The sequence below is a fragment of the Lethenteron reissneri genome, chromosome 13 (genome assembly GCF_015708825.2).
Source record: "Lethenteron reissneri isolate LAM-NWPU_2019-01 chromosome 13, ASM1570882v1, whole genome shotgun sequence".
NCBI lineage: Eukaryota > Metazoa > Chordata > Hyperoartia > Petromyzontiformes > Petromyzontidae > Lethenteron > Lethenteron reissneri.
The window spans coordinates 936600-964112 of record NC_083791.1 but is presented as its reverse complement, the minus strand read 5'-3'; the positions used below and the strand labels follow the sequence as shown (position 1 = coordinate 964112).

The following is a 27513-nucleotide window of genomic DNA, read 5'->3' as shown; positions in this document are numbered from 1 at the left end:
GCGTCAGCTTCTCGCTCCGCCGAGACCTCCGCGTCGAAGTTCCTGCCGGGGACCACGCGACGTGCAGGTGGTGACAGTGGAGTTATTCGTTCCCGCAGTTCGTGGCACTGGAGCAGTGCCGAGGAGGTAATGATCATACTGCGATCCTGGCAGCGTGCCCTCGCACTCTGCAACTGCGCCCGCCTTTATACCCGACCGATTTAGTGTCGTTGAATCGATCACGAGAAAAAAAAATTCCGATAATTTACGCGTTGCTAAACGGTGCGCGGCGTTGCAATGTTTTGCTTGTGCCGTCAACACAAATCCCAAGGGATGTGCTGCTCACCGTGAGCATTCACGCGGTGCTCCTATTCTGTCCTCAGCCCTGAGGCAAGTGGTGCAAAATCCACGGGATGAATTGTCTACAAAGTGCCACTCGGTTTATTGATCCCAGAGGGATGATTGGCTGAGTAACTAGAGTGAATGCACTTGTTAGAAAATCTTGACGATGCCTACGTGTGCTCATGTTGTAGTTGCAGCATTACGGCGTTGCTTATGTTGTGTGCTGAACATCATCCCCTTTGCTGACCCTATTGCTGTGTTATTCCAGGCCCAACACTTTGCAAGTATTTGCGTGCAGTCTTTAAAAGACTGTGAACGAAATGTAAATATGTTAGACGTTCAAAATAGTCAAACCGCGCCCGGCGAACGCGAATGATGGACTCGGACTCCTTGGGACAATGGCAGCAAGACGTTCGGGGCGTCGCAGAGAAACGGGACGGGCTGGCGAGATGCGACGACGACGACCGGTCGACGAGGTGCCAAGCGAACAAACCCCGGAACCACCTCCTCCTCCTCCTGCTGCTCCTGAGGACGACGCCCATGCCAGAGATCCTTCCACGGGGGGTTCCGCTGTCGGGAACAAAGCCGGCAAAACGAGAAAATCAAAGGCCGCCGTTGGTGCGAGAAGGACGCTGCGAGCGAGGGCGCGGTGTCAAGATCCACCTCGTCACGACGGAACGCAAATTAGGACGTCGTCACCTGAGGATGACGCCACGCCACTGCGCGCGGACGGGCTACGGGCCACCAGCACGGGCACCGCGGACTCGCCCCGAGGTAACGCTGACAGCGTTCAAACCCAAACGCTGCCGGGGGCGGACATCCGCAGCAAGCCGTCTTCGGCGGCCGCGATGGAAGCTCCAGACTCTCGCCAGCACAAAGCCGCCCTCCCGCTGCTGCGCAAGAGAAGACGTTTGGCGAACAACGACTTGAGGGATGCGAGCGGAACAAACCCCACCGAACACAAGCGCGGAGCCCGGGGGACCGCCAACCACCAGAGGCCTGCGGGCCCACGGGACGTCGTCGCCGACCGCCAAGGGGGCTCGGCGGGCCCAAGCGGCACGGCCGCCCTGTCGCCGGGCCGCACCGCGCCGGCACATTGGCGCAGGCTCTTACCGAGGAAGACGCCGGCCACGCCGGCTGGAGGGTTGCGCTGCGCTCCACCACGCTACTCGGGTAGGTGGCCACCTCGGCGTCCAGAGTCGCTTGTGCTGCAGTGCTCACACTGAGTGTCATCATCATCACAATCCATGGGCAGATAGCCCTTAGGTGTTCATTGCACACTGCCTAATTTGTTTCCACTTTTCTCTGTCTTGTGCCAATATTCTCAAGTAGTGCAACATCTTTCTGGCACCAATCTCCACTGTCGTCGTTAAGCCATTCTCAGTGAGGTCTTCCTCTCTTCCCGGTTCCTTACATTTTTCCGAACAGCACAATTTAAATTGTCCTGTTGTACATCCTATATATAAATCTTGACTTAAAGCTTTCGTGACTGCAGGAATTCATATTGTTGGGTCTTTCGGTAAAGTCCCGTAGATAGGTTCAATGTGTCATAACTGCCTGCAACTTCAGGTCGTCTTGTACGTCCAACCTTTTTCTTCTACGTTGGTCACTCTTTGGGTCCAGCTTAGATGCAGTATCCTTCTGTAGCAATACATTTCGAGTTCAAATATCTTATCCCTTTGAAGTAGTGTTTAATGTCCACGTCTCGCAGGTATACTGAGCTGTACTGAATTGAACACACATGTTCCTATAATGTTGAGTTTGGTCTTGTAGCTGATTTGCTGTACACTGAGTGTACAGCATACAAAGCAGTCAGGCAGAATGATCATCCAGCATTCACCGAGTCAGTCCTCATTCTTCTTCTATCGCTACTGCCATGGTTCATCTTCCCATGAACGTCACTCAATTCTTCCACTCAAAGTTGACTGCCAGATCTACTGCTCTGCCTCGTTCGTGCTTTGTACAACCACCGCCTTTGGAACCCACTCCCATCGTATAATTCGCCAACTTCTTGTAATCATCTTGCTCAATTTAAGAAATGCATTCACTCCCATATATAACGGCTGTAATAGCACGGTTTGCTTCAGGCCGCTTAGCATTCTGGACCTTTTGGCCTGTACTCAGCAACTGTGATAAAAAAAATCTAACCCGATGTGCAACCGTAGTACGTTAAGTGGAATAGGTGAAGAAGGTTGCCTTGGCTTTTTGAGTGACCCATTAGGTGTCAGTATGAAGATGTGCATTTGTATAAGACCAGTTCGTGCGTAAGGACAGAATACACATTTGTTTAAATTGCACATAAAGTATATGCTATTATTGTGCTATTATGATTGAACCAACATCAACAATCACATCAGATGGCTCATGTAAACATGAGTAACAGCATGATAGGAAGGTGTGCCTTCTGTGTTTACTTCCCTCCTTAAAGTAAATGCTGTTTTAAAAAAAAGTTTGGAAATGTTTTCACTCACAAGTGATATATGTACTATAATGTGTTCCCAGCATATTGAAGTATGGTCAAACAACTTCCACTGCCTGCAACCGCATTGGGAGGCCCTCATCCAGCAGTGGATTGGCAAAATGGGCATACATGTGCATGAAACGTTGGATGCTGTAGCGCGTGTAGTCTTCCTCTAGACATCTCGTAGAATGTTTGGTCCCACCAGAAGATGCTTGGCATAGTATCCAGAAAAATGTCACACGTCTAATTGCTAGAGATTGGCCGTGAGAAATGTTCTCCAACTCACCGTTGAGCTGAAACAATCATCATTGGAGCATTAAACGCTTGTATACCACGCGACAATTTAATTTCGTTTTGGCCGTACAGATGGCAGGCGGAAAGTTTCGTGATGTAAATTCGGCCAGATCATTACGTCTCGTTGGGAATGACGCTTGTAAATAATAAGATTTAAAAGTGCGTGGTTTGTGTGCAGGTTTGCCCATAGTGCCCACGCTCGTGCCAGTCAAGGTCTTCTTGGCCTCCTCCGGCTTCGCCGCTCCCCGGCCACCGTCACTTCCGCACGAACACCCCCACTCGGACATCGCCATCGCAGCCAAACCCGACGAAGACGGAGACACGTACGTTTACCGAAATGTTTACCTACTGCGGCGGACATCTGATAAACAAACTGCCCTCTACAAATGTCATCTCTTAATAGCACCTCTGATTAACGCGGTTGGCTATGTATGGTGCAAAAGAAGTTCAACGTATATACGTTGGATGCTCGGTATTTGGGCTTTTGTTGTAGTACATAGGCTGTCACGAAGACATTAGGTTGATTCTTCGTCAGCTTCACAGAACAAATCGGACTTGGAGCTACTGCAGAACTGGCCGACAATGACAAATCCTGACAGTAATTGGCACCGAGTTTAAGATTTGCTGCACACCGCAAAAAAGTGTGAGTGAGTCGGTGGGTCGAGTGAGTAAGTGAGTATGTATGAGTGTGTGAGAGATAGTGTGAGGAAGTGGGTAAGTGAGCGAGTAGGTGAGTGGGAGAGTGAGTGTGTGGGTGAGTATGTGAATGAGTAGTTCAGTGAGTGAGTGGATTAGTGTGGGAGTGAGCGAGTGAATGGGTGAGTGTGTGAGTGAGTAGGTGAGTGGAAGAGTGAGTGGGTGGGAGAGTGAGTGCAATTGTGTGTGAGTGTGTAAATAAGTGGGTGAGTGTGTGAGTGAGCGAGTGAGTGTGTAAATGGGTGAGAGTGTGTGAGTGAGTAGGTGATTGGAAGAGTGAGTGGGGGGGCTAGTGCAATTGTCGGTAGATGTGTTAGTGAGTGAGTGTGTGAGTGGATAATTGAGTGGATGAGTGTGTGAGTGAGCAAGTGAGTGAGCGAATGGGTGAGTGAGTGGATAAGTATGTGAGTGAGTGAATGGGTGAGTGGATGAATGGGTGAGTGAGTGGATTCGTGTTAGTTACTCGGCGAGTGTTTGAGTGAGTGGATGAGGGAGCAAGCGAGTGGGTAAAGTGTATGAGTGAGTGGGTGTGTGAGTGAGCGAGTCATTGGGTAAGTGAGTGACTGTGTGAGTGTGTAGGCAGACTATAACGTCCCGACCGTTTCTCGATGTCACAATCATGTGATTGGGCACTGCTACCCGGAGTTGATGATGACCGCGGAAGGTGACACCACGTTACGTACATCGCAGCCACACCAGAAGACGCATTTTGGTGTAGATAGGATTGATAAGGACAATTTAGAATATGCAACGCACACACCGTTTTCGTTCACTGCCAGAGAGAGAATTAATTAGAGGCACGGGAAACCACAAAAAAGCGGGAAGGCAGCCAAAACCTGATGCCAACAATTGTCCAAGCCCTGTGGTTCTACATTGGGATACCGTGGAGCGAATTACTTCACACTGCCCCGAATACAAAATTATGAATAGAGTGGTGGGTGGATCAGTGGGTGTACTGCAATTCACCAACTCGCAGACACAACAATTTAATGGCCAAATCACTTCGCACGGAATCGCTTAATAGTCGCTCTTCATAAGCCGCATGAAAGGAGGTGGCGACTGTTCCTCTCACTTCCAGCACTTGTCTTTCGTCACTTGTATTCACTTATGTTGAACTTATTTCGCACCATATGTAGCCAACCATGTTAATCGGAGGTGCTCTCCTAATTCCTTCCAAAAAGCTCCCCTTAATCACCTAGCGGATCTCTGCCACCTCCCTCCATGCGACCCACGGACCCCACGCGTGACCCTGCTCAAGCAGTGGGAGTCCAGCCCTGTCCTGCCAGAGGCTCACGCTCTCCTGCGCAGCGGCATTCCCTTTGCTTCACCATCCTCATCGGCATCGCCGCCGCCACCACAGTGGAGGCGATTGATTGTCCCATCGTTATTCTACTGTGCCCTTTGCACGCTGCGCTGGTGGCCGACTTTGCCTTGTTCCCCGGTCGCCTTGGTGACTGATGAGTTGGGACTACAACTACAGCGGTTATCCTGCAGGTCAGGCATTGGTAGTGCTCGAGGACTGCTATGGGAGTTGAGGGATGGAAAGTGAGTAATATCGCGTTGACGCTTTATGTGATGAGATGCAGATAACTATTCGAGGGTTCAAGTGACTCGCCTTTCCATACTGACCGAACTAATGCATTCAAACTTTCAAGCTTATTTGGACTTGGGCCCTTCTGTGTGGAGTTTGAATGTTATCCCTCTGTTCTGCGCGGGCTTCCTCCTGTGTCTCCGGTTTCCTCCCGTAACTAAACACACACGCAATGTAACTGGTATTAACTAAAACATCCCAATGTTGAAAAAATTATCTGCAAATGGCTTAATTGGGAATCGCACAAAGCAGCAGCAGCAGCAACATCGTCCCCAACTGTAAACACTTGGCAGTGCCCTCCTGAAAAAGAGTTGAAATTCGGTGAGACTTTCCTGGGTAAACAAGCGAAATAATTGTCAATCATAGTTGAAACGCTTTAAAAGAAGACAAGTGGATGATTTGTACAAGGTCGACAATCTTTTGTCAACAGTGTCTTGGACTGAGATAAAATCAAGTGGGTGTCGCGGTGGTGAGATGTTAACTCCCTTGCCTGGTATACAGGAGGTTATGGGTTCGATCCCGACCCTGACACCTGTATATTAGGAGATTGCATGTCTCTCTCTCTCTGTGGTCGTGTGGATTTTTCTCCGGGTGTTCCGATTTTTTCCCTCCACATTTATAATCGACACGCGTTTAGAGTATTTGGCTCTATACATTTCCACGTGATAAGCCACTTTGTTGACCTATCATTTGTGGCCAGGTTGCTTCTGGAAAAGGGCTATAAAGCGTCGTGGGCCTTATTTGTCAAAATATAAATAGTTGAGTTGAGAGTGTGCAGCCCTGCAGTGTGTGTTCGTCATGCACCGGTTCTACAGCCTCCCCCCCGCCGTCCTGCACACACGCCCCAACACGCCCAACCTCCTCTCTTCCACTCAACAGCTCGCTGTCGACTTCTGCCTCTGAATCCCAAGTCACTTGCTTGATCCTGCCATGATATCTCTCACGTACCTCACAAGTACCTGCACTGAAATGCCAGAAAGCGTCTCTTCCCACTGGTCCAGCACTGTGACCTCTGCAGTAACACAGGTACAGGTTTTCCAGTCCGTTCATTTCAGAATCAGAATCTTTATTTAAACTGCAGGAGGAATTCGATGAGCTATGATGTTGTTTTATGTCCAGTAGAGACGGGTCAGGAAGTTACAACAACAAAACATTACAAACACCGATATTTACGTTCCCATAACCCCTTGCATTAATCACCTGTACAATCTTACTTCCTGTTGACACCTGTGATGAAGATATGGAATCCCCAATTCCCAATCACCGGCACCAGCTTCGGTTGTGGACCGCTCACCTTAAGACCCCAGTGCCTCAATCTACAAAGAGCCGCAGTGATCCGGTCGAGATCCTGGTCAACAATCCGCATCCGGAGAGTTGCATGGAAATCACGCATTCCGATTCCCAATCGCCTCCAGTCACTACTCCATTCACGGATTTAATGAGCAGGTTAGTAGTCGAGCACAACGGCGAATGAAGGTGGTGGACAAAATCAAGCTAGTTAAGAGCTTTTCCAACATCCCAGAGGATTTGGAAGTGGATAATAACGTTGTAGAGAGACTGTCAAAAAAAGACAAACACGTCATTAAAGATGTTCCAAGAAAAAATAAAGGAGAATGACTGCCTTTGAAATTCACGCATTCCAGCGAATTATTAATGTTTAATATAAACACAAAGACTCAAGGCAACTTGAGTCTGGTCAAGTTCATCCTCACAGCGGCTTTTGCCTTACCATCGAACACAGATAGTCACTGCATCACGTGCTTTCAGATACATTTCTGTGGCCGCCTCTTCTGTTTCAACCGAGTAGTACCCCCTTGTCTAACCCAACATGGTTCTGAGAAATAAATGTATGAATAATGAAGATCAATATTTTAACCATTTGTCCATTTTCTGAGGTTATCCACCAAATTAGCAATAACTGCAAGCGAATAACAAAAAATTTAACGGACGTTCTGCATGCATGACGGCATTTTCTCTCGGTCGCTGCTTTCTCTGAGAAACCATATTGTTTAGGATCAGTGAGTTAATAAATGCATTTTATATCGTTCTAGGTTACCATATGGATTGAAAGTTATCGTAGTTATTTTATATTGGCAGTTTCATGAGTGATTATTCACCAATGACTCTCATGTATGATATAGTCACATTCATAAATGACCTCACGTGTACCCCCTGGGACATTGCCACGTAGTGCCCCCAGGGGTCCGCCCCCCCCGGTTGAGAACCACCGCTCTAGAGCATGGGATGACAGCGGCAGCTTGTTGAAGGTGTGGAGGACCTCGCCACGTGAGATGTGGCGATGTGACGAGGTCACGAGTGAATAATGAAAGATCACGTGGGCCGAACATAGTTGAGAACTTTTCCGTGGGGAAGAAAACGAGTAAAAGTACTGTGTTGTTTTTTTTGGTGAGCCTGCTCCGTGAGCAGTCGTGGTGAGAGGGGCTGAAGGGAAGGGCGGACATCTGTTTGAGAGTGGTATGCAGAGACCGGAACGCCACTTCTCAGTTTTTTCGCGCATTTACACGTGGGCGTGCACTGTTTTGATCGCCACAAATATAATTGCCCACAGGGAATGTTAACTGAAAGTGCTTCCTGGAAAAGCATTAATAATGCTACAGCAACACTACTAAAATCATCAGCCATGGCCAATCCACTGCTGGATGACGACCTCCCCAAGCCACTGCAACCTCTCTGTCTCGATCCTGTGATGCAATCATCTAACCAGCACCTGCACACACGAGCCGATTTTACCACTCCACCACATGGTCGAAAGTCCCTTGGACGTGTTCCGTTCCTTGGTTCTATTCGAATAGATAACAGTAAAAACGCACGGGACACGAAATACCGTAACAACTATATTTGTGCAGTCTTTAAAAAGTTAATTGTACGAGAAAATTGTGGATACAACGAGTGAGCATATTCCCATGTGTGAAGTAAGTGCACTTCAAATGTTGTCTGTTATACAGGAGACTATTGAATATCGCGAGTTCATCGTTCACGGCTTCGCTTTGTATACCAATTGAGCTACCGCGGGGGTCACCGGAGTTTTGACCTTTCAAGAGGGACGCGAGGCAGTCGGTGGCACCTCAACCTTTGCTGTACTGGCATCTCACGGACAAAGACAAAGATCCCCCGTGTAGCCTTAAGAGGCTGTTGGGGCAAGTGCTGTTAGCCGAGCGCCTATGAAGAAAGGCAGGGCACACGATAGGGTGGGTGGCCAGCACTACCCCCGGCCGCCTTTGTCTCCACAGTGGCGATGTTTTTTTAAACACCACACCAGGTACTCATCTGAGGCCGAGTCGACCTAGGGGAGGACCAGCACCTATCCAGATAATCGCTATCATTGGTGGCGGGCGTGGGTGGGAATCGAACTGGGGTCGCCGAGTTCGTAGCGCAGTGCGCGAACCGGTCGTTTCGCTACCGCGCCTCACTCGCGGACACACACACATCCTGTATATCAGTGCAGTATTCAGTATTTATACTACAATCTATCGTGCAGGAATGTTTTTTTGTATCGGGTGTTTACATGTTTAGTACAATTAGTTTCGTTTTTGTGGCATGCAGTACAGTACTTATTTCAATTGCGATGCGTCTATTTTTGGTGTGCCGTGTCCAGTACCCATCCCCATTATTTAGGTTCGATTTAAGTATTGAATATCGCGGTTTTGGTTTTCGCGGCACTTCCCAAGAACGCAACACCGCACCCCTCCCAGGCGATATTCTCAGGGTCTCCTCCACTGCTGGTTCGTTCATTGTGGCTGGGACAAGTGACACTGTAGGGGAAAGTCCCCTGCGTGCACCCCCTATTGGAGTCTCGGGCCAGCTGCCATCACGGAGAAATGAGAACTTCCTCTTTCAGTTGTCGGGGACTTTCCAGCCTTCACCACAAATAAGGCAACGAAATCAAAGCCGTTTTGGATTAGTGCACTTATGCACTCCCCGCGTGACTGTATGTACTTTTGCAAACAGTGCATACAATCACTTCCACGCTTTTTAATCAATCGCGCCAGGAATTTGTATCGCCTAAGAAAGCAAGACTTTAGTCGTACCGATGTATTTATATTGCGAATAGCAGTGCATTATTTAACTTTTTATAAATAAATGAAAACTATAAAAACTATATTTTTATTTTAACAGGTAAGGTCCACTGAACTGTAATAGCTCTTTTTCAGAAGCGACCTGGCCACAAATGATAGCTCAACGAAGTGGCTTATCATCATGTGGACATTTATAGCAGCCAAATACTCGAAATGCATGTTGATTCTACATGTGGAGGGGAAAACTGGAGGACCCGGAAAATAATTCCATACGACAGGGAGAGAGACACCGCAAACTTCAAATATACAGCAGGGGTTATGGTCGGGATCGGGATCGAACCCACGACTGCCTGTACACCAGGCGAGGTAGTTAACATCTCGACGCCGCGGTGCCCTTAGTGATCACATCATTCACACGTCGAATAGGAACCACTGACGATACGCCACCTCAGGTGGTACCGACAAGTGAAACATCTGCAGCAATCCACGCAGCGCCTGCACGCGAACTGACCTTCGTGAACCGGTGTTACCCGTATTTGTTAAATATTTCTCCAACGTTATCGTGACTTTATATTTGCACTGTACTGTATCTGATGCATGGGCATCGTTGTGGCTTTTTTCATGTGTTTCTGCTCTGGCATGAAGCTGGAGCTGAAGAGAAGTTAGAGCATTAATGCTCCCCTGCTCACGATCTCTGATGTATTATTATGAATGACCCTTGTTTACCCAGGTGAGCATTGTAGAGTCTCTCTTTCAGTAGGGCCCTGCTAAGTTTTTAGCAGTAGGAGGACAATATTGCCCTGCGTTTTCCAATTGCTGTAATTTGCAGAGTAATTTTCCAATTGTTATGGCCGTGATGCTTGCACACAATGATTATGCTTCTTTGGTTTACATTCTGAATCCTTTTTGCAGAGATCGCGTATATTTTTTTCCGGTTAATGCACCCGCAGTGGTTCATACTGCAGATGCATTAACCAGGGCCATTTACGTATTTATTTATTTCTTTCCCTTGTGTATCTGCTGCTCTACCTGTGTGAAAGTCCACGCGTTAAAGCCTTCGCTAAATACATTTGGCAGAGTGGCGGACTGCCAGCTTTGTACCCTACATCCTCTGATGGAAGCGAGTGAACGTATTCATGCTTGATTTTGAGGGCATAAGACACAAACACTCTGCCGATTTGTTGGTCTGCTGTGGTGTCAGCAGAGTACGGCTGTTTCAATTTTGGGAGTATTTTTATTAGTTTATTTGTGATTATTAATCTCGCGTGGAAGACGATATATTCTTCGTCCACCGTATCCCTTGTACCAAACGTGACTCCTGGAGGACTTTGTTGACAGGGCGCTACACATCGCTGTGGTGCAGCAGAATGTGCAAATGGTTAACAAGATCGTGCAGCTCTTCCACATGGGCCGGATCAGCCTGGATGTCTACAACCACTTACACCAGGTGAGCCGTGCCGCTGCCACCATCACCACCACTGCCACCACCGCCTCCACCAAGTGAGGACAATTACACCGGTGTAAAGAACTCCCATGGTTTGCGCACTGCACTACAAACCCGGCAACCTGAGTTCGATTCCAAGTCATCAGCGAGTGATATCTGAATTGGTCCTAGGCCAAATACTGTACGATATTGTCACTGCGGAAACGCTTGTAATCTTGCTTTGCATACGGTTTATTTTGTGAATGTGATAGGATGTTATTTTTATTCTCCATAGTAGGTGGGGACTTTCCCCGAAGAGCGAGTTAGTGTTGTAAGAGTTGTGCATAAATTGTACGTCCCTGTATGTGTGCCGTGGCAAAACAACCCCTTACCTCCTCCGTGGGCAGTGCTGTGGGGGGAGGGCCAATTTCGATTGGCCTTTCCCCTCATGGCATTTGTGACCACCACAGCGGCCAAAAGGGGGCTCTGGATGGGTGCCAGCGGCTGGAAACCCCTCCACCTTCAATTAATTACCGCTAAACCACGACATAATTTTTTATTAATAAGCTTGTACCGGAGGCCCCGGGGGGTCAGGCGTCTGACGTCTCCTGGCCAAACAACATTTGGCGGAGCCAGGAGACTGAATCTTTATCCTCGGGGGTCCTCCAGAAACAATTAAAAAAACTACGTGTGGCTACGTGAAATGTTCGAACACTCACTGGGAGCTGGACCGGTACCGCCTGGATCTCTATGGTATTTAGGAGGTCCGGTGGACCGGCTCTGGCTCCTGCCACCATAACGGATGGACAGTCCTCTACTCGGAGACTACCAAACAACAGGGAGTGGCTCTTCTTCTGAACAAAAGAATGAAGGGGGCTTGGGAGCGTGGCGGTGAGGTGTGGGAAGCTGTAAGCTCCAGGCTACTTAGGGCTCGCCTTCCCATCAACCAGAGGCGAGGAGTGGTGGTCGTGGTTAATTATGCCCCCACTGAAGACGAACATCCGTGGAGGGATGCAGGCAAGGCCAATACGTCAGATGCCTTCTATGACCTCCTGTCACAGGTGCTAGCGAAAGTGGCTCCTCGGGATAGAGTCATCTTGTTGGGTGACTTCAATGCTCGAGTTAGTCATGATGCTGGCATCTGGCCTGGAGTGATTGGAAGGCATGGGCCAGATCAGCTCAATAACAACGGCAGGAGGCTGCTAGATTGTTGTGCAGCCCATGGGCTTGTAATTACCAACACGCTGTTCCGGCATTGGCGCATCCACACAACATCATGGATGCATGCCGGGTCCAAGCAAGAACATTTGCTGGACTACATAGTGACGGAACAGCAGATGCGGGCCCACGTCCTTGATACCAGGACCTACAGTGGAGCTGATCTGCCCACTGACCATCGACTGGTCATCTGTAAGATGTGCCTGCCATTCTTCCACCCCAGTGGTGGGTGTACACCCAGGACCCCATTTAAGCCCCTAGTGGCATGGTCTCAGCTAGCTGATGAAAGTTGCAAGCGAGAATTTAATCATCGCTTGCGGCTGGGGTTGGCATCGTCCCTCACTCCTCCTGATGTCGAGAGGAAATGGGCGGGGTTTAGGACTGTGGCTCATGCAGCTGCAATGGCTGCTTTGGGTACACGGTCCAGATCTCCCCAGATACCCTGGCTGACAGAGGAGGTGTTCAAGTTGGCTGAGAAAAAAACGACAGGCCCACTCTCATCGGCTACAGCATCCCACATCGGAGAATGAGGAGGCTTACTGCAGCCTTCACTCGGAGGTTCAGAGAGCTGTGAGGCGCTGCAAGGATGGGTGGTGGTCGCGGGTTGCTGAGGAGATGGAGTCTGCCTCAATGGCCCACGATCACAAATTGCTCTTTAATTTCATTAAAAAAGTAACCTGCAGCGCCACACCTATTACCATCATTAGGGGAAAAAACAGTGATCCAATCTCCGACCCCTGGGAACAGGTTTGCAGATTTGCTGAGCATTTCTGTGAGGTCCTGGGGGAGGGGACATCCCTCAGCCTGGATAACAACATGGGACAAAGTGGGGATGACCCTGCCGAGGCTGCGGTGCCTCAAATATTGGAAGAAGTCACCCTCTGTGAGTGGCTGGCTGAGGTGCCATCTGTTGAGGAAGTACTGAAGGCGATCCAGAGTCTGAGACTAGAAAAGGCATCGGGCAGAGATGATCTCCCAAGTGAAATGTTGAGGGAGGGTGGTGTTTGTGCACAGACTGCCCTACTTGACATCATAACAACAGTCTGGACCACTGGATGGGTTCCACAGGACTGGAAGGATGCCCTGGTGGTCCCCCTCTTTAAGAAGTGGGACCGCACAGAGTAATAACTACAGGGGCATCTCACTCCTCAGTGTGCCGGGAAAGGTTCTGGCAAGGATTGTTCAACATCGCCTTGCTGGGCACGCTGAGGAGAGGCTTGTGGAGCCCAATGTGGTTTCAGGAAAGGGCAGTCCTGCATAGATGCCATATTTTCTGTCCGTCTGCTAAAGCAGAGGTGTAGGGAATTCCAACAATACCTACATCTCTGCTTTATTGACCTGGTCAAGCCCTATAATACCATAAGTAGGCCTGGGCTCTTGGTAGTTCTTCGTGCTTTCGGAGTCCCTGACCCTCTGCTCAGGATCATTAAGGACCTTCATGATGGTGAGCGGGCCCGGGTAAAACTATGCGGCTGGGAGTCAGAACCATTCCCTGTACTCCTTGGGGTGCTACAGGGATGTCCTCTGGCTCCCACATTATTTAACATTTATTTCAACCACGTAGTTCGTGAAGCCTTCAATAGCTATACCGGAAGAATTTCCATCTGGGACAGATACAATGGGAAGCTGATCGAGGGTAGTTGTGGAGAGAGTGGAGAGTTTCCCATACCTGGACAGTGTGCTCATGACCGGCTCCAGTTTAATAGCAGAGGTCTCACTCCAAATCAGTTGAGCGGCCTTATCTTTTCATCGGTTGCGTAACGCTGTGTGGAAGCTACCTAGTCCTGTCGCTCTGCACAAAGCTTCAGGTCTTCTTGGCGATGGTCATTCCCTCCCTTCTCTACGCTTGCGAAACGTGGACCCCCCTAATGGAACATCTTCGCCGGTTATAAACATTTAGGCTGGCCTGCCTGCAATCCATCCTGGGTTTAACGAGGTTGGATTGTGTGAGGAGCTCACAAATCCTTGAAAGATCGGGGCAAAATACCATCGGTGAGCTCCTCCAGCAGGCAAGGTTGCGTTGGCTGGGCCATGTAGCCCGCATGCCCAGCCACTGCATGCCTAAACAGCTTTTGTTCAGCCGGATCGAGGGGGCAAAACGGGCGCGGCACGGACTAGAGAGGAGATGGAGTGATGTGGTACAGGAGGATGTGGAGCTGAAGCCGATGACTGGTACCAGCGGTGTCAAGATCGCCCTCTGTGGAGGAGGCTCGTGAAGGACGCTACTGGGCAGTTTGAGGCAGTCACCCTCCAACAACATTGGAGGGCAGAGGAGCGACGCTCACAACAACGAGCGGAGCGCCGGGTGGCTAAAGCACAGCAAGTTGGCACAGTAAGGGACAAAGGTGGTGCATCAGCCAGTCGTTTCAGTCGACCTGTGGCATCTGGGTCTGCCCCGTGACCTCCTGCCAGTGGGCGTTGGATACTTCACGTGGCCTCAAGATGCACAGCCTGACACAAGCGTCGTGGTGACTTCACCGCCACTTAGTGGCGAATGGTGGTTGTTATTGTTGTTGCCATGGCCACCGTAGGTGCTCGCTATCAGTGCTTGCCCCAACTGCCTGTGTAGGCTACATTGGGGGTCTTTATCTTTATATTTCCGTGTGTCATATATGTCTGTGCCGATGCATCTGTATATATATTATATGGGGAGCGGTAGTGCAACGGTTAGCACGCTGCGCTACGAACACGGTAACCCGAGTTTGATTCCCACTCACAGCCAATACTAGTGACGATTTTATGAATCGGTCCTGGGCCTCCCCTAGGTCGACTCAGCCTCAAATGATTACCTGGTGTGATGTGTAAAAATCGGCACTGGGTAGACAGGCGGCCAGGAGTGGTGCTGGCTACCGACCCCCTCGTGTGCCGTGCTGGCCTTAATAGGTGCTCGCTAACAGCACTTGCCCCAACGGTTTGTTCAAGGGGGATCCTTTTTTTTGTCTTTGCGTGTCGTATCCCAACACATACGTGCAGACACAGAAATATCAAGACCTAGAGACGTAGATCCGCAACACATGCCTACTGGTAGCCAACCAAGCGGACAGTACTTGTGGCCATAATATAGGTTTTTTGGTTAGATCGCGTAAATATAAATGCGTCATTAAACCAGCCACCACCCGACACAGCCAATTAGTAAGGGTTATCACGTAAACAAAACATGCCAATTCGTTACTAGTTAATAAAACTGGTGTGTTGAAGAGTAAACCCACAACATTTACAATTCGAGTACGACGTTTCACCAGTTATTACAACCAGCATCATCAAAAACAGTACTGCTCTTCGCTCGCCATAGAATTGGACGTGGGCAGCCGTGCTGTGATGCTACTGCTCGCTTTTTGTCGCGCCGTGCGGTTGGGAGTGAAGCAGCCCAACAAGTCGCCCTCTGCACACGTAAACACGTGGATATCAGGTCCCGTTCATTCCTGTGTGCTCTATGACCCCCTGTGCTGCTCCCGTTCTACTGTCATGTGCACCGATGCCCACTTTATTGAGAGCGATATTGGAACGTAAAATAAAGATTGATTTGATTAATTAATTCCTTAACTTGACTGTGCTTCGATGGCTTAAATTTGTTGCGAATACTGTATACGCAACATTTAAAATTTTGGTATAAACTGCAAGATTGTATTTGTATGAAAGGTAAAAGTGCAAACCTGCAATTGCCTGCGCACACCACTACTGGTGGAAGGGCCTCGACGAAGGGAGATCGAGAGAGCCCCTCCAGACAGTTCAGTATTTGGCCTACTCTTCCATGCTGGTAAGCCTTATTGGAAAAGAGGGGAGTACCCATACTTTACCAACTGTCGCATGCACATTTCTACTGCTGGGTGGACATAGGCTGTGGGGGGAGGGGAGGAGGGTTGAGGGGGGATTTATGAAACTTTCCCGATTGCTTGAACTGCCGTGCTGGGGATGGAACTGGTGTGGCCTCTGGATTGTAAGTCTGGGGTTGCTCACCATTGCACCGTTGCAGCATACCTTTATGAACTCGTGCAAAATGTAAGAGATGTTTTATCAGTTGCAGTGGAAGGTTCCCCGAGGTTCAAAGGAAGGGTTACCCCTCAATCCCCCGAGACACTAACAATACCCACATAGCTTTCGTGACTGCAGGGATTCATCTTCTTGGTTCTTTCGGTAAAGTCACGTAGAAGGGAAGTAATAAAATATTAAAAATAAAACATAATATAACAATTCTCACGACGTTTCGGCCACAACGCAAGCAGCTGTCCTCAGGTGAAAACCAGGTCTGTCGAGGCGACAGCGTCTGAAGAGCCCCTCTGCAAACAGCGTCTGAATTTTAGACGCTGTCGCCTCGACAGACCTGGTTTTCACCTGAGGACAGCTGCTTGCGTTGTGGCTGAAACGTCGTGAGAATTGTTATATTGTTTTATTTTTATTATTTTATTACTTCCCTTCTACGTGACTTTACCGAAAGAACCAAGAAGATGAATACCCACATAGTCAAGGGGCCTCATGCTGCCAATGATTATGTTAATAATTACTCTTGATTTCTCCCACACTTACAGACATGTAAATAAAAGCACTCTGACTCTGTGTGTGTTAGTCATACTTGTTGGGACTCTGCCATGCTGGAATAGTTGGTACACAATCCAGAGGCCACCGGTTCCATCTCCCGGTGAGGCCATTGGTTCCATCTCCCGGTGAAGCCACTGGTTCCATCTCCCAGTTAGGCACTTGAAACAATGGTGCGGGTTTCTTGAATGCCTCCCGCCTCTGTCCACCCAGCAATAAAAATGTCACCGTCAATCGGAAAGTCGCCTGTGGCTGGGGTTACAGTGAGTGCATTCTCACGGCTTCCAAGACATCTTGAAGCGTTGGCCAAATACCTTCCAGAGGGGCTCTTCAGAGCTCAGTCTGGTAGAAGCCTTGCTCAAGCTTGGGATTTTATGTACTCATACAATTTGATCAGGTATACTTTGCGTATGTTTTTAAATTAGTTTTATTGATTTGCTTACCTTTCCTATACTTTGCGCTCCCATCATTTTTTTTGTATTGTTGATATAACTTTCTGACCCAGCCCCTTACTGGACAACTGTGAAAAAGAGCTCCATTGCTCATCAGATTTCTCCAGGATAAAGAAACGTTCTGATTCTGAAGCCCACCCACCAGCGGTGGTGCAAGCGAGCAATTGCGGGGTCGCGTCGGCCCACAGCCGCCCGTGCGCGTAACATAGACGCGGCGGCTCGGCACCGTGTGCGCAGTCGCCGCTGCACCTGGCCATCATCACGGGGCAGGAGGCGCTTGTGGCCGTGCTGCTGAGTGGAGGAGCTTCTCCCGCTGCCCTGGACCGTCATGGCATGAATGCTGTGCACCTGGCGTGCAGCGCCGGCCAGACCGACGTGCTCACCCTGCTGCTCGCCCAGCCAGCCTGCCGAGCGCTCCTCAACAGCCACGACTTTGCCGGTGTGTCCGCAGCGCCTGGCCGGTTTCCTCCCGTAGTCGACATTCACATATCCCTGTCTGCATACATTCCAATGCAGGTGTCACCCCACGTTCGTTTTGATGGTTTCCTATAAATAAATTTTACGATGAATAGTTATGAGGAGTAATTTGTCGAAGCCATATTTTATTACTGCAAGTGTATTAAATGTAATATTGGTTATGCTTGTCCACAGGTTTCAACATCTTATGCCCACATGGTTGCGTTTGCTCTCGTGTCTATTTTGATTGAATTTGCTCTGATTTCTATTTACTTAATCGTTGTGCTCAATTGCACTTTATTACTTTTGTCATATTGGTGACCCATGTCAACCTGGCAAATGAGAGCCATCTTTGTTTGTTGAGTTATTGCCTTGTTAAAGAATAAACTTTACGTTTTACATTTTTCATGTTTATCTCGTTTATATGAAACGAAAACTAAACTAATTTTTATTTCCCCAGGTAAGGCCCACTGAGCTGTGTAGCTCTTTTTCAGAAGCGACCTGACCACAAATGATAGCTCAACGAAGTTTCTTATCACGTGGAAAAATCATAGCAGCCAAATACTCTTAAGCGCATGTTTCTAAATGTGGGGGGAAAACCGAAGGACCCAGAGAAAAATCCACGAAACCATAGGGAGAACATGCAAACTCCAAATAAAGAGGCATCAGGGTCAGGATCAAACCCACGACCTCTTGCATACCAGGCGAGGGAGTTAACATCTCGCCACCAAGACTGGCCGTGCTGCTTTCCTGTCCTCCACTTTGCCCTGTGAGCCGTGTTAAGTGTCGAGTTGACGTTGCTTGACCCGGTGATAACTCAAGAGAGACCTCGAGGCTCAGTCTCATGTGCTGTGTCCTTGTATCTCCATCTCACCTCGGGCTGCCTCTTGGTCGGCACTGCAATGCTGCTCAACAAACGCTATAAATGCTCTAAATCACGCATTGTCTTTGTATTGTTCGCCTTTTGCTGTTCTGTGGTCTGACACTGGTGAGACGAGGCCATGAAGAAGACTGTCTCTGGTGTAGGCCAATCAGTTTCAAAGACAATGCAAATATTATCAGAGCATGTTTGTTTGCATGTTCACCACAAGTACGTGTGGTTAATGCAGACTTGATGCCTTGCAAGAGGTTTCTATTTAGTGTTTGAACATCTTAACACCTCCTGTTTTATTGCCAGAAATGGTAAAACCTGTTCTTTTTTTTAATACTATTTTTATGTTTGTTTTAAAGCATATATACACAAGTGGAATTCCATTCTGTCTCCTCATATACAACAGTATTTAGCTCATCAGCTTTTCAGGATATTGGCTTTCCAGACCAATATGCTGCTCAATAATATTGGTCTGAAAAGCCAATAGGCGGATAGATTAACACATTATTATGTCAAGGGAATATGTTGAAATCGTTGAAAGAGTGAAACAAAGCACGTACTTTGATCTTTTTCTTAGAATTATGACAATGTCGTGCTGTTTGCGTGTACAGGGATGACTCCACTGCACGTGGCAGTGAAGGGAAGTTGCATCAGTGCTGTGTCCCGTCTGCTTGAGAATCAAGTCAATGTCGACGCCTTAGTAAGCGACTGCAAAATAAACACGCTTGCCCGAATGACAGTGTTGCTTATTATAAGTCCTAGCAAAGGGGATTTTAGAGTATAAAGTATGAAGTGGTGTCGCTGTTATGGACTTCGCTGTTAAAAACCGACCAAATTATATGTACGTATGTTGAACTTCTTTCGCACCGTACGTAGCCAACCGTGCTAATCGGAGGCGTGGGGGAAGGACAACAAGCTAAACATAAAAGCGGTTCTTAAGACATAAATTGGTCAGAGGGTTGTCTAAAAGCTATAAATAAACCAGCGCCAAAAAGAAAAGCCTTTTCGGCCAAGGCTACATATGATGTCACGTTCCATGCGTGCGCCTCGTGATAATGTCACCGTGTGTCGTATCAAGAGGAGCGCAAATATTGTGACGTCATCTCGTGTGCCTCAGAAGATGATGTTTATAATCGTCTGCAGTGATCACTTCACTGCTGGATAAAGGCCTCAAATTGTCGCCATCCCTTTTTCAAACTTTCCCATTTTTGCCAACTTTTATTCATCAGTGTCAATGCTTATGATCTGTATGTCACAACAGGTTGCGCACATTAACAAATAATCCTTATTTACACGTTGGATAGCGATACAGAATCAATGCACATGTGTGGTTTTTCCTCCTTGTTATACTGTTTCATAGGATTGGAAAAACGGAGCCTCTGCTTTAATCTACGCAGTGGAAAATGACAACAAAGAGATTGTAGAACTTCTAATCAAGGTATCTTATTCTTTCGATTCCTTTGTATTGTCACCTCGTCAAGCTTCCGTGATGGCTTGCTCATGTCAAGTCTCTGCAATGTGCTTACGGTTTGTCCGTCATTTTGTTTGCCATGATGTCCAACGTTTTGCTCCCAGCACGTGGCGCTGAAACATCGGATTTTCAGCACGCGGGGGGGATACGTAGCACATGGCATTCACGATCCACGACAGATGCATGGAATGTTAATCATTGGCAGTGATACATTTGCATAAAATTAGTAAATATGTACTCATTACCTTAATATATGCTTTGCATCTGATTGGTTGTGCCCTGAAATGGCATGGATTCTATTTCAGGAAGCCTGGTCAGGTGAAATTGTTAAGCTCAATTCCTGAGTTCTCATCTTGAGGCCTGGATACGTTTTTCCCTGATGATGTTTGGGGTATTTCCAAATGAAACGTCACGTATCTCATACCAACATTTTGCTGTGAGTCTTGCTCTTTAACTTGCCGGTGAGCTGAAGCAATATATAATCGGCGCATTAAATGTCTGTCGTCGACGTGGCAATATAATTTGCTGAGCTGTTGTCGGGTTGGCGGAGGGTTTCACAACGCATTATTTGGTCAGATCATTACGTGGTCAAACCCAAACATCTCTTGTGAATCACAGTCGTGTCTATGCAATCCTGCGTGTTAACGCTGCGGTTTTGCTGCCTTGTTGCAGAATGGTGCGAATGTGAACCAGCAGACGTACGGCGGCAATGCAGCCGTGCACGTGGCGAGTGGCCGGGGCCTGCTCGAGATCACGTGCCTCCTCGTGAGGCACGGCGCCAACGTTGGACTCAAGAACACGCAGAATGACAATGCCTACACGGTCACCACCAACCAGCAGGTATTGTATGTCATGTTCAAATTATTTTAAAAGCTGTTTTTATTTTTACCAGATAAGGCCCACACAGTTGTATATAGCTCTTTTTTTCAGAAGCGACCTGGCCACAAATGATAGCCCATTGGTGTGGCTTATCACATGGAAATGTATTGCAGCCAAATACTCTAAACGCATGTTGATTCTAAATGTGGAGGGAAAAACCGGAGGACCTGGACAAAAATCCACGTGACCACGGGGAGAACATGTGAACCCCAAATAGGCATTAGGGTTGGGATCGAACCCCCGACCTGTATACCAGGCGAGGCAGCTAACATCCCTCCACCATGGCACCCCTGGACCACGCCGTTCAACTCGGCATGGTCCAAATGTTCCATCCATTATAGCTATCTCCATCCTCGTGATACTACTTTGCACAATGATGTTGCCGTTGTGTTACGGTCAGCGCACTGGCCTTGTAATTCTCGAGGTTGCGGGTTAAATTTAATCATCCGGCGTGGCAGCAGAAGCAATGGTGCAACTTTATTACATCCCCACCCCCATGCCCAGTAACATAAATGGGTGCACTACAGTTGATCGGTAGGTTGCAGTGGTGGGGTAAAATGTGGGTATGCCCACCTTTTACAGGACGTCTTGAAGAGTAGGCCAGTTATACCCTCGAGATTGGCTCTTTGTTGCTCCCTCTCGTGGAGGTCCTTTTGCCAGCAATGGCCTGAGCAATACATTGCAGGGCTGCACCTTTACCTTTTCATAGTTTGTGTTTTCTCGCCAATGCAAGTACATTGATATATGAGTCTACTCATACTGTGTTACGCACCGCTCTCTTAGGTGATCGATATTTTAAAAGGAAGAAACGCCAAACTTCACGTGACGGGTTCTGATAAATGTTCATTGCACAGTCAACACGGTGGCAACTCTCCAAACAAACCGCGTGATCTCCCAAAAGGTCCCGCGACCACCAGCATGTTGATCAACCGAGCAAGCCAAACTGACGAGCCAACAATGAGTGTACCATCATCACCCCGTCAAAATTCTCCTGTGCAAAACACAAGGCAGCCTGTGGATGGCAGCAAACAAGGCGAAGAGACGAGTGCTTCAAATACAAAGGGCAGTGTTACCGGGGCGCCATCTACTGGAGAAGCGACTGAGTCCATTGGTCACAGACGTATAATTATGAAACGTGCAACTGCAAAGACGACGCGACCATGTGTGGTGGTTTCCTCTGCAGATTCTCGCGATGAAGTTAAAGTCAAGCTTCAGGCTGCCATACGATCCAGAGTAGCAACGGCAACCTTCAAAACGACCCCGGGCACTTTATCGCAGCGAGCACAGGTCCCGTCCATCGTGACCTTGCATCCAGTGACCCCCGTGATAAAAGTTGTGACCACTTCGAGATCGACTGCCTCCAAAGCTGCAAATGCATCTCACACTTTGACGAAAACTACACCTTCGGTCAAGGAGTCTTATATCTCCTTCGCAAAAGAGTGGCTGTCAACCGCAAAGGTAACGCCGCCGCCGAAATGTATAGCCACATCAGTCATAACCAAACGGCTTGAACTTGAAACCAAACAAAGTTCTAAAGATCCATGCACCCTACAACTTGAACCCACACAAAGCTCTAAAGATCCATGCACCCTACAACTTGAACCCACACAAAGTTCTAAAGATCCATGCACCCTACAACTTGAACCCACACAAAGCTCTAAAGATCCATGCACCCTGCAACTTGAACCCAAACAAAGTTCTGAAGATCCATGTACCCTACAACTTGAACCCAAACAAAGCTCTAAAGATCCATGCACCCTACAACTTGAACCCACACAAAGCTCTAAAGATCCATGCACCCTGCAACTTGAACCCAAACAAAGTTCTGAAGATCCATGTACCCTACAACTTGAACCCAAACAAAGCTCTAAAGATCCATGCACCCTACAACTTGAACCCAAACAAAGTTCTAAAGATCCATGCACCCTACAACTTGAACCCACACAAAGCTCTGAAGATCCATGCACCCTACAACTTGAACCCAAACAAAGTTCTGAAGATCCATGTACCCTACAACTTGAACCCAAACAAAGCTCTAAAAATCCATGCACCCTACAACTTGAACCCAAACAAAGTTCTGAAGATCCATGCACCCTACAACTTGAACCCAAACAAAGTTCTGAAGATCCATGTACCCTACAACTTGAACCCAAACAAAGCTCTAAATATACATGCACCCTACAACTTGAACCCACACAAAGTTCTGAAGATACATGCACCCTACAACTTGAACCCAAACAAAGTTCTGAAGATCCATGCACCCTACAACTTGAACCCACACAAAGTTCTAAAGATCCATGTACCCTACAACTTGAACACACACAAAGCTCTGAGGATCCTTGCAAACTCGAACCCAAACAAAGTTCTAAGGAACCACGCAAGTCTATCATTTCCAAAGACGTCGTAACCACTCAAGCATCCTAAAGGAATGCATTTCTTTTACAATGTTTATACAAACGAGTGTAGTATTGATGCATTGTTTAGTTTTTGTAATACCGTGCTGTCCAGATTATAAGACACTTTTTTTTACCAAAAATTGCGGCTGCCTCACAGTCTGGGTATGTATGAATGTGTTAATGTATATTTGTCTTTGTAAGTGTGTGTGAACAGATTTGTGTAACGTTATTTCGACTGGGCACAAGATTGAAGTATATATTACCTTCTGGAGTATCTCTTAAGTGTGTAGAATACGGAACATGTGCATTTTATTATTGTATTGTTGTGTGGTCAGATATATATATGATGCAAGTACTGTATATTTAATATCGCGATATTTGTTCTAAAATATTGTCAATTTTTAGACCACAGCGATGTTGGCTCTGCACATCGGTAACCCAGCGTGAGAGGCGCTGAAAGCAAATCAACAAATAAATGATGAGCCAGGAGGATGTCTCTTGCTTGATAGGATATGCCTGTCAAACTCTTTATCAGTGCCTACCTAATTACAGACCTTCAGACCTTATTGGCCCTTATAAATATCCACGGTCATCCTACAGTCCCATAACAGGGATAAACACAAATAAAGACATTTATTTGCCCGTATTGAAACGGCTGTACGCCGAATGGACCTGAAAACTCAGTTTCCCTGTTCAACAAAAATACGGCTAAACCACATGGGTTGACGGACGCAAGGGAGATACACAAAGACACCGATTGGTGCGCTGCAGAATAGACTCCGCCTCTCATGGGTGCATGTAGCCAATGAGAGTGCGTGAGGGGCGGAGCCACAGTGAGTGAGGGGCGTAGCTAAGGGAGACACGGGGCTTGACCAATCAGAAGGCTTGCGTGTTTAACATGGTAAAGTCACATAGAATGGAAATAATAAAATAATAAAATAAAACAATAAAATCTCACGACGTTTCGGCCACAACGCAAGCAGCCGTCCTCAGGTGAAGAACAGGTCTGTCGATAAGACAGAGTCTGAATGACACGTCCTGGGCTTGGAGCGTCTATTTAAGCTGGGAGGGAGGAGGAAGAGCGCCTTGACAAAATAATTTGCATATTTATGCAATATTACACACTATGTATTATTCTACCCACCCTACTGCACACCACACTGCTTCATATTCACCATACAACTACGAATTTTAGCATATTTATGGGAAATTCAGATATGCGACTAGTACTACTTGTGATTACTATACACCACCCCCCCTGGTGAGACACTGCTTAACCAATACATACTTCACCTGGAATGGAACTTTCTAAAACCCTAATGGGCTCCCCCCTATCTCCGGTTGTAGCCAACGTTTTCATGGAGAAATTTGAGACTGACGCATTCCAGACTGCCACTCTACGCGCGACCTTACGGAAGAAGTACGTAGATGACACTTTTGTTATCTGGCCACATGGTGATGAGGGAATTTTTCTGGGATGGATGGTGGTGGGAATCCGGTTTTAGGTAAGCATCCGTATGGGTGGCTCTCCTGTAGACAGAGTGGCTCATTGAACCATCAGGTCTCCTTTTAATTAGGACATCCAAAAAGGGTAGCTTGCCATCTTTTTCGACTTCCATGGTGAATCTGATGGCTGGGTGTATGGAATTGATGTGGTTGATAAATTGGTCTAGAGCAGGCCGGCCATGTGGCCAGATGACAAAAGTGTCATCTACGTACTTCATCCATAAGGTCGGGCGTAGAGTGGCAGTCTGGATGGCGTCAGTCTCAAATTTCTCCATGAAAACGTTGGCTACAACCGGAGATAGGGGGAAGCCCATTAGGGTGCCCTCGGTTTGTTTGTAGTAAGTTCCATTCCAGGTGAAGTATGTATTGGTTAAGCAGTGTCTCACCAGGGGGGGTACCCCCTCCTCCCTCCCAGGTCCGATTCAACACAGTACATAAAATCCGTGATCTGGTCCCGTCTGTAAAAGATGTGGTTCCAGACATACAGTACCCTGGCGTCTACAAACTAAGTTGCCTCTGTGGTACCAGTTACATTGGAGAAACCAAACGACATTTCTCGGACCGAATCCGTGAACATAAAGCAGACCTGAAACACGGTAGGACAAACACCTCAGCCGTGGCAGATCACTGTTACAATTCAGTGGGCTCACATGCCATTGACTTCTCCAAGACAGAGGTTCTCTGCAAGACATCTGGCTACCATGAGAGATTCGTTCATGAGGCGATCCACATATACAAACACAGAGACAATTTCAACCGAGAAGATGGATTCTGGCTCAGTAATCATTGGAAGGACGTAATAAACCATTTCGGATCTTAACTGATTGTGTTCACGTTTACAGTGACTTTTAGACCGCGTTCCACTCACTGGCATTGACTATATATCTTGTATTCTCCGCAGGGAATGGATTCTTTGCTCCTCTGCAAGTCTCCAACCACCACTCTCCCATTGACATATTTCGCTGCTTCCTCTTAGTATCTTTCACGCGACGGCCAATGGTATAGTGTATAGCGGATTGTATAATAATCTATATATATAAAATCGTGCATGTCTGTCTGTCTGTGTATGTGTGTGTGGATTTCGGACCATACGCACTTTCATTGGACGGTGGTTTCCCCTGGCAACGGCTAGCGACGCCTTCGCCGCTTTCATTGGACGGCGGTTGCCCCTGGCAACGAATAGCAACTTTTCGCGCGGGGTGGACGCCATTTTGTATTCACGTTAAAAATAGGCACACGCATTAACACGCGACTCTGAGGTAAATTCATCTAAGTTTCACGTCCTCTTCACCCCCCCCCCCCCCCCACCACAATGTGTGCTATTACTATTATAGGGTAGGTCGATTAATAAATTATAGCGATTACACAGTCTTATTGTAGCGCGGGGGGGGGGGGGGGGGGGCGGCACCCGTACCCAGCGTCAGCCGGATGGGAAAATCAGGCGAGGCGGGAGGCTCTGCACGGTGCTAGGCCTCGACACCCACCACGCCACTCTGGGGTAAAATCATAAAAGTTTCACGTCCTCTACAGTGTGGTGAGGGAGGGAGAGTGGCGAGGGAGGGAGAGTGGCGAGGCAGGGACTCAGCCTCAAAACGAGTAACTGCTGTGGCGTATTCACATCGCCACTGGGGAGACAAAGGCGGCCGGCCGTGCTGGATCCAAGTCCCGGGCAAAGCCGGCTCATGTCTATGTGTGTATGTGTTTATGTGTATGTCTGTGTGTCTATATGTATGTGTGTATGTATGTGTGTGTATGTGTTTGTGTGTATGTATGTGTGTGTATGTATGTGAGTTTTTTGCTATGTGTTTATGTGTATGTCTGCGTGTCTGTATGCATGTGTCTATGTACGTGTGTGTATCTGTTTGTGTGTGTGTATGTGTGTGTATGTGTTTCTGTGTATGTATGTGTGTGTATGTATGTGTGTTATGTGTGTGTCTGTGTGTCTGCATGTATGTGTGTGTGTATTGTGTTTGTGTGTATGTATGTGTGTGTTTGTGTGTATGCATGTGTGTTTGTGTGTATGTGTGTTATGTGTTTGTATGTGTTTGTGTGTTTACGCTCGCATTACACAAATGTGTTGCAGGTCTAAGGCGTTCCTCGCGCAGCATTGCCGCTTTATTGTTGCAGTCGTTTACTGCCGTACGCACCCTCAAAGTCGTGTGTGTCTGCAGCAAGCGCGTGTTGTGTAGGGGGAACGGTAGTGTAGTGCTTAGCGTGCTGTCTGTGTGTGTCTGTCTGTGTGTGTGTGTCTGTGTGTGTGTCTGTGTGTGTGCGTGTGTGGTGTGTGGGGAGCGGTAGTGTAGTGCTTAGCGTGCTGTCTGTGTGTCTGTGTGTGTGTGTGTCTGTCTGTGTCTGTCTGTGTGTGTCTGCGTGTGTCTATGTGTGTGTGTCTGTGTGTGTGTCTGTGCGTGTGTGGTGTGTGAGGAGCGGTGGGTGTGCTGCAAGCGCGTGTATGTCTACCTATGGACGCACACGCGTATGTGTGTGGGGGGGGGAGCGGAACCCGGCGACCCGAATTGGATTCCCGCTCATGGCCACCACCGGTGAGCATTATTTTAACCGCTCCTGGGCCTCCCCTAGGGCGACTCAGCCTCAAACGAGTAATTGGTGTGGTGTGTGAACATCGCCACTGGGAAGACAAAGGCGGCCGGGCGTGGTGAATCAAAGACCTGGGCGAAGCCGGGTAGTAAAGCTAGTCTATATATATAAAATCGTGAATGTCTGTCTGTGTGTGGATTTCGGACCATACGCACTTTCATTGGACGGCGGTTGCCCCTGGCAACGGCTAGCAACGCCTTCGCCGCTTTCATTGGACGGCGGTTGCCCCTGGCAACGAGTAGCAACTTTTCGCCGCGGGGTGGACGCCATTTTTAATAGCGCAGGGGGGGGGGTGGACCGGCACCCGTAC

General features: G+C 48.0%; 1 protein-coding gene across 3 annotated transcripts; it reads left to right on the top strand.

Annotated features, from left to right (window-relative positions):
* Window positions 1-23995, top strand: LOC133341986 (B-cell lymphoma 3 protein homolog). 3 transcript variants are annotated; one of them, XM_061550830.1, is made up of 9 exons: window positions 1-126; window positions 590-1494; window positions 3255-3399; window positions 10739-10847; window positions 17264-17465; window positions 18965-19053; window positions 19714-19791; window positions 20497-20664; window positions 21487-23995. In XM_061550830.1, the coding sequence occupies exons 2-9, from the start codon at window positions 720-722 to the stop codon at window positions 23125-23127; spliced, it is 3207 nt and encodes a 1068-aa protein (XP_061406814.1). In that variant the 5' UTR covers window positions 1-126; window positions 590-719; the 3' UTR covers window positions 23128-23995. The 3 variants fall into 3 exon arrangements, with proteins under 3 accessions (XP_061406814.1, XP_061406816.1, XP_061406815.1); XM_061550832.1 differs by lacking the exon at window positions 21487-23995 and adding an exon at window positions 20130-20285 and having other exon boundaries at window positions 20497-20644; XM_061550831.1 differs by lacking the exons at window positions 1-126; window positions 590-1494; window positions 3255-3399 and adding exons at window positions 7575-8643; window positions 10046-10130.
* The last annotated feature ends 3518 nt before the right edge of the window (window positions 23996-27513 follow it).

Excerpts from the sequence above, each read along its gene's own strand:
- LOC133341986 (XM_061550830.1), top strand. The coding sequence starts at position 720 with ATGGCAGCAAGACGTTCGGGGCGTCGCAGAGAAACGGGACGGGCTGGC. Across the intron at positions 1,495-3,254 it reads CGCTCCACCACGCTACTCGG|GTTTGCCCATAGTGCCCACG; the intron begins GTAGGTGGCCAC and ends GTTTGTGTGCAG. Across the intron at positions 19,792-20,496 it reads TTGTAGAACTTCTAATCAAG|AATGGTGCGAATGTGAACCA; the intron begins GTATCTTATTCT and ends GCCTTGTTGCAG.